General features: G+C 40.0%; 1 protein-coding gene across 1 annotated transcript; it reads right to left on the bottom strand.

Moving 5' to 3' along the window:
• Positions 1 to 196: 196 nt before the first annotated feature.
• Positions 197 to 9809, bottom strand: odad3 (outer dynein arm docking complex subunit 3). The gene is made up of 13 exons (XM_034093545.1): positions 9629 to 9809; positions 9294 to 9415; positions 9070 to 9147; positions 8581 to 8772; positions 7749 to 7850; positions 6595 to 6720; positions 6199 to 6321; positions 5081 to 5230; positions 4834 to 4994; positions 4390 to 4546; positions 2201 to 2350; positions 710 to 797; positions 197 to 636 (listed from the first exon to the last, which is right to left on the bottom strand). Exons 1-13 carry the CDS (start codon positions 9705 to 9707, stop codon positions 515 to 517), a joined length of 1650 nt encoding a protein of 549 aa, XP_033949436.1. The 5' UTR covers positions 9708 to 9809; the 3' UTR covers positions 197 to 514.
• Positions 9810 to 11766: the final 1957 nt, after the last annotated feature.

Here is an 11766-nt window from a genome sequence, read left to right as displayed (position 1 = left end):
TAGCAGAGATAGTTCAGGTGTTGACGCTCACATGTATGCTGGGACAAAGCAAATGCGTCTCTAGTGTCGACGTGATTCACTTGTTAAATAAAGGCTGGATTTGTCAAAGGTGTTGGCTTTCAGGAACCTGTATCATTTCTGAAAGGTGCAACCCTATCACGTTCACGATGAAAACAAAATGAAAAAAAGTAAAAGAAATATTTGTATTTTCTTTATTAGGTTACCATAGAGTGTGGACTGCACTGGGAATAGAAGCAAAGGACCAATCGTTTGTGTAACAACAGAGAACCTTACTGTTGTCAAAACACACACTTACACAACACATTTCAAAGGTACTAACATATATTTAAACGAAAATCATCGTAGTGCTTTTAATTGGGCTAATAATTCATTTCTAAAAATATATAATCTCATTTGTATTTGTCAAAGATTTGTAGCAACACATAATAATTTTCACTTGAGCGGTGAAACATTAATATAGCGATTTGAAAGCTGAGTCCTGACACTGAAGCTATCAGAATTTGCCCTTCTTCTTCCAGGGCTTCTTCTTGGACTTGGACTCAATGATCATCTGAGACTGGCGCTTCAATACCTCGCGAGACATGACGTCAGCCTCGTCCTCTTCACTGTCGTCCTCTGAGACGCAAACATGGGGAGTTTAGATTGTGTGCTGGAATTGTTCTGCCTGTGTGTGTGGCTTCCAACTCACCGTCATTGAAGAAGTCCAGCCTCTGGTCCTCAGGCAGCTTGACGCGGGTGTTGTACTCTGGCAGCTTTCCCTCAATCCTGACATAGAACTGCTCAGAAAAATAGCAAAAATGATGTTAAAGATGTACGTTTTATTTGAACATGACTCCTCAAAGTTTCTCAAATAATCTGACTTTACGTTGGTCTTTTTATGACAAATGCAGAATGAAATGTGAAATCCAAAAAAACGGAAATGAATATTCATTCAACGTGAGGTTTATGAACTCTGTCGAAGACGTTATGTCTTCAGCTGGGTTGTTTGTCTGTCAGCAGTTCATATAGAAACTACAGGTCTGATTCTCATGATATGTAGGAAGGTTGTAGAGTTGGCCAAGGAGGAACCCATAACATTTTGGAGGTGATCTAAAATCTTGTAAATGCCCCCTCAATATTTTAACATCCAAAAGTCTGGAAACATTTTGGTACATGACATGTTGAGAGGATGTCATGTCAGGCAGAAACATGGCAGTTGAATGTAAATCAAATCAAACACTTCTTTGAAGCATCTCTGTTGGTGCCAACTTTGGAAGTGGGACCGTCCGAGCAGCATGTGAATGCACCACAGCTGAGGTCTGCGCTCTCCAGGTGCCATTCTAGTTTTTCACATGAGACTCTCTTTTTAAAAGTCTTGTCATATAAACATAATTTCACATGTATCGAAAATGTCCTATTCCATCTTTTTGAAAAAAACATTAAAAGAGCCAGTTTGAAGTTGTAGGAGAGTTTTCTTTCTTCAGATGTATATAACAAACCACTAACTTTTAGTTTGTACATTATTATACTGGTCCTTTATATATGCCTTGTATTGTTAACGTAGTTTGGTGTAGGATAAGTGGAGGAGTTTTAGAGTCATGTCTATGCCATGTAACTGATATGATGAGCAGTACAGTAGGTTTCCAGAAGGGAAAATGTACTTTGTTATGGTAGAGGTGCAACCTCTTGACCGGGACAGCCAACTAGTTTCTAACGGTGGCTTTGAATCAAACAAAACTAGACTGGAAGATATCAGCTCACAGTTATGTCAATTACAAAGATTATGGCCTCTCAAAATGGATCTGAGGGTAAAACAGTCAATGTCATTAGCAAATGGCCTACAGACTGGTACACTCTGATATCATATGTTCTCAAACAGAGAAAGTGCCATCGAGCGTTGGTAATCTGGAACAAACACTTCAGGTGGCTCAAACGGCTGCTTTTCCATTCAGATAAGCTATGCACGCACAGCAGCTTCCATGCTAACATGCTCAGCCATGCTGCGTTCATGTGTAGCACTGTGCACTGTGTGCGTCAGCAACACCTCCATGCCAACATCAGATTTTTTTTTTATTCCGGTGAATTTTTGTGAACCAATTAAAAAGATTGATATGTATTCATTTACATCAGGGAAAGCAAAAACAGTGCCTGTATTTAAAATAGTCTTGAATGAGTGTATATGATTGTGGCGTCGACTCACTTCCTCTTCCTCCATCTCCTTCATGATAGCAGACACATCCTTTCCTCGAAGCTCCTCGTGCAGCAACTTCAGCTTCAGCTCACACTGGGTCATCAGCACTAGCACAAACTCATCTGAGTCTGGAGACACTTCAGCCACCGTGTCCTCTCTCTGAGAGAAACGGAAGAACGGTGGACACACATACTTATGATTGTCAACACACCTTTTGAGAGAAATGGAATAAGAACCAAAGATGGATGCGTTGGTAGGGAATACGTAAATGGACAAATAGTAAGGAAAAGACAGATTATAAAATAACCCTATAGACATACAGTGGGGCAAAAAAGTATTTAGTCAGCCACCAATTGTGCAAGTTCTCCCACTTAAAAAGATGAGAGAGGCCTGTAATTTTCATCCTAGGTACACTTCAACTATGAGAGACAGAATGGGGGGAAAGAATCCAGGAAATCACATTGTAGGATTTTTTATGAATTAATTGGTAAATTCCTCTGTAAAATAAGTATTTGGTCACCTACAAACAAACAAGGTTTCTGGCTCTCACAGACCTGTAACTTCTTCTTTAAGAGCCTCCTCTGTCCTCCACTTGTTAACTGTATTAATGGCAGCTCTTTGAACTCGTTATCAGTATAAAAGACACCTGTCCACAACCTCAAACAGTCACACTCCAAACTCCACTATGGCCAAGACCAAAGAGCTGTCAAAGGACACCAGAAACAAAATTGTAGACCTGCACCAGGCTGGGAAGAGTGACTCTGCAATAGGTAAGCAGCTTGGTGTGAAGAAATCAACTGTGGGAGCAATTATTAGAACATGGAAGACATACAAGACCACTGATAATCTCCCTCGATCTGGGGCTCCACGCAAGATCTCACCCCGTGGGGTCAAAATGATCACAAGAACGGTGAGCAAAAATCCCAGAACCACACGGGGGGACCGAGTCAATGACCTGCAGAGAGCTGGGACCAAAGTAACAAAGGCTACCATCAGTAACACACTACGCCGCCAGGGACTCAAATCCTGCAGTGCCAGACGTGTCCCCCTGCTTAAGCCAGTACATGTCCAGGGCAGGCCTGTCTGAAGTTTGCTAGAGAGCATTTAGATGATCCAGAAGAGGATTGGGAGAATGTCATATGGTCAGATGAAACCAAAATAGAACTTTTTGGTAAAAACTCAACTAGACGTGTTTGGAGGAGAAAGAATGCTGAGTTGCATCCAAAGAACACCATACCTACTGTGAAACATGGGGGTGGAAACATCATGCTTTGGGGCTGTTTTTCTGCAAAGGGACCAGGACGACTGATCCGTGTAAAGGAAAGAATGAATGGGGCCATGTATCGTGAGATTTTGAGTGACAACCTCCTTCCATCAGCAAGGGCATTGAAGAAGAAACGTGGCTGGGTCTTTCAGCATGACAATGATCCCAAACACACCGCCCGGGCAATGAAGGAGTGGCTTCGTAAGAAGCATTTCAAGGTCCTGGAGTGGCCTAGCCAGTCTCCAGATCTCAACCCCATAGACAATCTTTGGAGGGAGTTGAAAGTCCGTGTTGTCCAGCGACAGCCCTAAAACATCACTGCTCTAGAGGAGATCTGCATGGAGGAATGGGCCAAAATACCAGCAACAGTGTGTTAAAACCTTGTGAAGACTTACAGAAAACGTTTGACCTCTGTCATTGCCAACAAAGGGTATATAACAAAGTATTGAGATGAACTTTTGTTATTGACCAAATACTTATTTTCCACCATAATCTGCAAATAAATTATTTAAAAATCAGACAATGTGATTTTCTGGATTTTTTTTCTTCAAATTTTGTCTCTCATAGTTGAGGTATACCTAGGATGAAAATGACAGGCCTCTCTCATCTTTTTAAGTGGGAGAACTTGCACAATTGGTGGCTGACTAAATACTTTTTTGCCCCACTGTATTTTGTAATTGAATAAAGAGAGTAAAACATGTATTAATTCAAAACTAGATTCCCTAGTTGTTTCCCACTTTTGTTGTAGTTCCTTGTTTGTTTTAATTGGCCTTGTACTGCTACCTTTTTCTCACAATGTAGCTTCTGTGTGAGCAAACATATATGAAGAGGACCGTATATTGCATACAAATGCAATTCCTTTAAAAATAACAAGAAACAAAAATAAGTGGCAAAAACATAGACCTACAGCCCTGACGCCTGAGGTGGTATTTACCAGCGTGATGTGTTGAAGTTTGTCTGCGAGGTGCTCCACTCCGGCTTGCACAGTACTGAGGGCTTTCACCAGCCACTCCAGACGCTCCTTATCTGCATCACACCTCTGCTGCTGAGCCTGCAGCTGCAGCTCACACTCCTCCAGCGACTGTCTGTCACTAAGAAAACACACACACACACACACACACACACACACACACACACACACACACACACACACACACACACACACACACACACACACACACACACACACACACACACACACACACACACACACACACACACACACACACACAACACACACACACACACACACACACACACACACACACACACACACACACACACACACACACACACACACACACACAGAGAAAGAGCTTGAGAACAAACACTACAGCTGCATGCAGGCTTTTGTTCCACTTCTGTTTGAGTGTCTCACCTCGAGAGTTCAGCCTCTCCCGAGTATTTCCTGTCCTGGAACTGTTGGTCCAGGAGCTCCTTCTGCTCCTTCAGCTGCTGCAGCACCGTCTCGTTCTCTCCTTTCAGCTTCTCCAGATGCTGGTGTGTCTCCTTCTGTGAGATGAAGCGCTCCACTATCTCCTACACACACATGAAATAAAATGTTTTTTACAATATTAATACAGTACACAGTTCACAGGCTATCCTTCTCTTTCTCTCTTCCACACCTGTATGTCTGTGACTCCCGTGGCCTCCTTGATGCGTCGGAATGCCTCCTCAAAAGTGGAGATGACCTTCTCCTGTTCGCCTGCTATCCTGGGGCTGCTGCGCTGAGCCTCGCTGCTCAGCTCGTCGGGCTGCATCGCTGTTCTCTGAGCCTACAGGTGCCGCAGTTTAGAAAACGTATTTCATTATAAAGAATGTCTCACTTTGACTGAAAATATATATTTTGTAGCCTTTTCAATGACGTCCATAGCTTTAATTAATTGTAAGCATATTTAAAATGCATTATTTTCTGCTCACAGAACTGTGGAAATAATTATTTAGAAATGAATTAATGTTCATAAATACTTCATCATTCCTAGTCACTGACTTTTTGATATAGTTCTCATAATTGTAATACTTTAAAATCACTGTTGCAAGATAATAACTGGGTATTGTAGCGGCTAAAGTATAAGGTAATAAAACAGAACATTTTATTTGTTTGTTTTTATTTTGTTGTGATCCAATAATAATAAACAACATAAAAAAACAATGCAAAAAAATGATAGTCTTACTTTGGATAATCTTTCCTGCATAAGATTCAGGATTTGGAGTGGCAGTTTTTATAAAGTTTCATTTTCAGTGTTCAGCTCCAAAGCAAAAAGCCATGCCGTCAAAGTGGATATTTCGGTCGATTTCGGGATTAACTGCGTTTGAAATGAATGATTACATTTTACAATGAAAGACACGTCGGAGCATGGACGGACTTTCACATGAACTACATCTGCACATCTGCAGTGTGTGCACGTGTTCCCTAGCTGCTGAATAGGACAATGGCATAACTATGGGAGTGCTAGTCATTGTTTTCGCATTTGATTACTCCCATTTCACTTTTCTTTTAATAACACTACATCATTTTGATTATGACGCTTTATGATTTATGTGCTAAAAAGTTATAATAAAATGCTTTGTAATGTAGAATTGTGACAAAGCATTATGAGTGACCATCAGTCTGATTGAACAGTGCTAAAAGCAGATGAAAATGCATGATAAATATGTTTGTTTTGCATTTCTGATGGTGATCAGAGAAGAGAACCATTCACTACGATAAAGTGTACAATATACACCTCCGCATTTTCCTCACCCTTCTATCGGTTTTTTCAGCCTGGGCCTTGCGCTCCTCCACCTTCTTCCTGTAGCTTGCTATAATACGCTCTCTCTCCTTGCGCTCCTTGTAGAGACATTCCTCCAGCTGCTGCAAGTCAGCCTGCAAGGCAGAGCAAAGGGAAGAAGAGATTTAAAGAAAGTTGAAAGAAAAATGCTGTTCGCACACCGCATAGCGATGAGGTAGGCTCATGTATCTGTACTTGTAAATGCATCAAGATGAAAATGACAAAACACTGAAAAATGTTTTGTATCCGCTTCACTTGTGACTCATATAACTTATTATATTAGTGTCAGTAATTATGAGTGAATCATTTTTGTTACGCCTTTACTAGCACGCTGCAAACTCATAGGAGCAGAGGAGGGTTACAGGAACCTTAGCAGCTTCCTTGGAGAGCTGAGCGTTGTTGTTCATGATCTGCATGTCGTGAAGCTCCTCTCTGTGCTTCAGGATCTCTGCCTCCAGACTGTCCAGCTGGCCCTGGAACGTCAGACTCTCATCCTGAAGTGGAAGAGTGAGAGATAAAAAAAAGACCGGACAGGAAATAGAGGTGGTGGGGACGAGAGGACTGTTTACAACCACTGGAGGAATGATTTACTGGCTAATCTTTAGGTTGGAACAAAATAACCTTTTAATCAACACCTGCATTAATAAGGAAAGTGATAAGAGGGTGGAGTGATTTAAGTATCTCAAAATCACCCTGGACAATAAGCTGAGCTTTGAACAGCAAAGAGCTGACATCGTACACAATTTATTGTTACGGGATTTTTGCCCATTTCTATACATTTTGGGTACTCAAAATAATTACATTTGGCACCGAATCTGTTTATCAAAGGGTCTCAAGACAACAAATGCGGCAACAGCTTATGAGACATAATCATACGGTTATAAGCCCTTTTTTACACTCTAGACTTTCTTTTTGAATTGGTGCCTGATCAAAAAACTTTTTATTTCTGATTTATTCCTAGGAAAACTTGACACACAGTGCCAACCTGCATCTTAACAATAATATTCAGATTCACAGTTTCAAAGGATGAACACTATTTTGTATAGCACATACTGTTGACCTGCAAGCTCACCCAAAGGACACTTAAACGTGTCTATGTGGGGGTCTCAGGGTTCACATGGATAACTGGCAATAGCTTGTTGAGTGTGTTTGTTGTTGTTCTGACTGGATGTTGTGGTAGATCAGCTGCTCACCAGCTAAACCACAAGAGGGGTTAACAGGTTTGCCAAATGATTTCCTCCAAACCACCCCAGCTGCCCTTTATATGGAGTGGCAGCTCTACAGTATGTGATACACTGTGGATGTTGTGGTGAATATGAACACTGTGAAAGTCTCACTCAGTGTTTATTTATCACAAACACAGTACTAACGCTCTCATAGGGGTGTCTGCTAATGAGGAAGGCACAGTTACAATATTTCTACTTACTACTTACATACGTTTTCTTGGGCAACTTAACTTAAGCTGCATACCCCTGCAAGTTAAGATGAAAACCAAACTATATGTTAACAGTGTGTGACTCACCTGCAGGTGACTTTTGAGCTTCTGATAGTTAATCATGATGTTCTCGGCCTCCTTGCACTTAAACTGAGTCTTTTCCAGACTGTTCTCCAGCGCCCGCAGTTTCTGAACACACACACACACACACACACACACACACACACACACACACACACACACACACACACACACACACACACACACACACACACACACACACACACACACACACACACACACACACACACACACACACACACACACACACACACACACACACACACACACACACACACACACACACACACACACACACACACATTGTTTACTGAGCGTGTACTATTCTGTCTTATATTTCATTAAAGGGGCCCTCATTTTCTGGTTTATATTATATTTGTATTTTGTGTGCCTCTCCTGTGACATGTCTCCATGCTTGAAGGTTCAAAAAGGTCTTAATCTGTTCTTATACTGCCTGTGCTGCAGCTCCTCTTTTCACCCTCTGTCTGAAACCAGAGCCCAGAACAGCACCTGTTGTATTTGGTCAACCGCTTAAAGATGTCCGGCCCATTAGCCTATCACGTAGAATAGCCAATAGAAGAGCGAGGGTTACATAGTGATGTCATTATGTTAAAGAAATAAATAAAGGAGTCCAATGGAGGCGTTTCAGGCAAACTCCTTTTGAAGCTAACTTTAGGATTTTAAAATGAGCAGACCGTTTACAGGCACAATAACCTATATAACAGACTACAGGAAAGGGGAACCCCCAAAAAGCACAATAGGGCCCATTTAAGAGTGAACATTAGCATAACAGATTTTCTTTTTCAAACATTTCTGCATGAGCTTGAGAGGTATCCACCATGGCATCTTCCTCTTTTTTCCGAGCTCTAGCGTCGGCAGACACTGCTCCACTGCTGCCCTCTGGTTTACTCCTCTGGTATTCCTTCTTCAGCTCATCCAGGCGGCACTGGAAGGTCTGGGTGGTGTGTTTAAGGGCGTTGAGACGCTTCGTCTTGGACAGCACTCTCTGGTCGAGCGTGGTCAGGGCTGCCTGAGAAAAGAGTATTGGCAGGGAGAGTGTGGTAAAGCTATAATGGAATAAGACATTTTTCAGCAAGCTACCATGACCATGACTAAAACATTGAGTTTGCTTAAATTACATAAGGCTTGGATCATTAAGTCCACTTGGTAAGCAGGTACTGTACAAGCTATATTCATTGAGAAAAGTCCCGGACATACATACAGATGTTGGGGGAACTGTCCTTTTATCTGTGGTAAAACTTATAGTGCAAATAGTCCAACAACATATTTGCGTTTTTTAGTAATAAATAATGCTTCTTCCTCTCACCTTCCCTGACATGTTGCGGTAGGCATCCTTCTCCAACCCTCTGTTCTGAAAGGCCACTTTGATGATAGTTGCATCCCCCTGGGAGCAAGACACCAAGGGGTACAAGAGTGTTATTGGCAAGAAAGTCAGTAATGGGGTTTTACTGCTCATTTGACTATAATATTGATGAAAGAAAATAAGCAAAAGAGCTGGGAAAGTTCCCTTTCTATTTTTAAAGGACTTACAGCGTTTACTTCTGCCATTTTCCTGCATAGCCTCTTGTTGTCCTGCCTCAGCTGGCGGATGGTTTCTCGGTTCTTCTTGATAGTGGACTGAGAGCTCTCATAGTACGCAGTTCTGTCGCCCTCTGGTGGACATACATAATAATGACACTAATACACACGATACATATGGAGAACTCGTGTAATTATTCACAAATTACACAGCTAATTGCTGTTTATCTGGTATTAGTGTATGTTTTTACAGTGGCTAGTCACAACCATAAACGGAAGCTAACGTTAGCTACCTAGCACCTGCCTTAGCTTGAACAGAAGTCGACGCTAAGAACAAACAAACTTACCCAGAAGTTGTATTTTACGCTGCATCTCCGTAATTTGGTCATGCATCGGAGGTTTCATTGAGTCGGCACTGAACGGCATGTTGGTGCTGAGTTATTGTTGTGCAGGTAGGCAGCAAATACAACCCGACAACAGTCGGCGTTAGCCTAGCTTGACCTGCAAGAAGACTTCTGGTAGTCTCCAGTGTTGCCTAGCAACCTGTACACTAACGCTGAAGTCAGGCTCCTCGTTTCAAACTGAGCGTCTAGCCACGGAGGTGATAAGTAACTAATCACATTTACTCAAGTAGGCTACTGTACTTAAGTACAATTTTAAGATACTTGTACTTTACTTGAGTATTTCCATTTTATGCTACTTTGTACTCCTATGTGGGTTAATGATGTGAAATATAATCAACACTTAAATCAGACTTTAGTTACACCTGGAGTAAATTCACAAGCTACCATGCAGTATATATACAGTCTGTTGTCCATCATGGATAACCACCCATCCTCTCCACCTGCAGCTGGACAGACAGCGGAGCTCCTTCTCCAACAGACTGCTGCAGCTCCGCTGTCACAATAGATACAGGGAAACATTCCTGCCCAGTGCCCACTGCAATAACACTGTACAATAAATCACCTCTGGCTGGCAGAGAACTCTCTGCTCCATAGCTTCTCTCTTCACTGTACATTTATATATTCAGTTTAATATTTAATATTCCACCTGTCACATAGGCCTACTTATATATAATGCCTTGCTTTATATCTTGTTATTGTTCATTTGTATATTCAACGTATATTTTCTACTTTCTTGTTTATTTCTTGTCTTTTAATTTGTATTGTACAATGCCATGTCTTTATATGTATACATATTAAAACTAGCTGCACCTTTAACAACTTTGATAACACTTTAATGCATCAATAATTATAATAAAAACATATAATACTTCTACTTTTACAAGATCTGAGTACTTCTCCCACCTCTGACTGGACCTTTAGTTTATTTTACAGTCATTTTTTTCATGTGCTAAATATAATAATAATATGTCTTTATTGATCAAAGAAGACCATGCTTAATAATACATTAATTAATTATTAAAGATCAGCTTGACTATTCTAATGTTGATGGCCGTAAAAGAGAAAGCAGATTGCATATAGCTTCAGTGTGATACATACACAAAGCCAATTCTTATTGTTACTAAAGATTTCCAAACTAAATGTAGTGTTTTCATATGAAATATAAAATAACCTATATGATGATCATTGTTTTAACTAATTTTGTATGCACTCGAGAGCACGTAGAGCAATATTTATTCATTGACACAGTCCATGCAAATAAACTGTAATGCTTTTACTGGCAATAAATAAATAAATACATTTAATAAATAATCTTATATGGACAAATATAGGAAGCATGCATTTATAACTTTTTAGTGCCATTTCACTGATTATTATTTGATGTCTAAAACTAAACTTCATAACTTTACATAATAAAGTTTACGTTTCAAAGTAAATACAGTATGGATTAATTATATAAATATTAATAACTTACATATATATATATATATATATATGTGTGTGTAAGCTATTAATATTTATATATATATATAAGTATGTGTAATGGTTTCATTTAACAAACGGACTTCAATAATGATTTTGTATCTAACTCTTATTTGTCAGCATTATCAAAATAAGAACAACACTGATAAAATCAAATAATAATCCAGGTTATTGTGTCAAAAATAAACCAAAGAACACGTGGCCTTTCCCCCTTTGAACACTTATATGGCAACACACATTTTTATTAAGATTTTATTCATTTCTGAAGAAATTACAATTAGTTTACAACAAAATGAAAAAGAACAACTTTTACAAATTAATTACAGATATGTTTTATATGAACACAAAACAACATAGGTCCATAGAAATTAAGACTGCAAGTCCAAGTAAAATCACTTGGTTAATTTGTAATCTCTCAAGGCTTTGAGAAACATACTTAGCTTTTATTAGCCTGCGTTGAGCAACTTTGGTTTGGTGTGCTAATATCAAACAGTGCAATATACTTAGTAAGCAGAGCTTTACACATGTATCTACATGCTACCTGCCATCAACTGTATCTCAATGGACCTTTCAAAGCATCCCATCAACTTGATGACAGA

The sequence above is a fragment of the Pseudochaenichthys georgianus genome, chromosome 1 (genome assembly GCF_902827115.2).
Source record: "Pseudochaenichthys georgianus chromosome 1, fPseGeo1.2, whole genome shotgun sequence".
In the NCBI taxonomy this organism is placed as follows: domain Eukaryota; kingdom Metazoa; phylum Chordata; class Actinopteri; order Perciformes; family Channichthyidae; genus Pseudochaenichthys; species Pseudochaenichthys georgianus.
The sequence above is the reverse complement of the archived record's forward strand: the minus strand, read 5'-3'. Positions and strand labels throughout refer to the sequence as shown.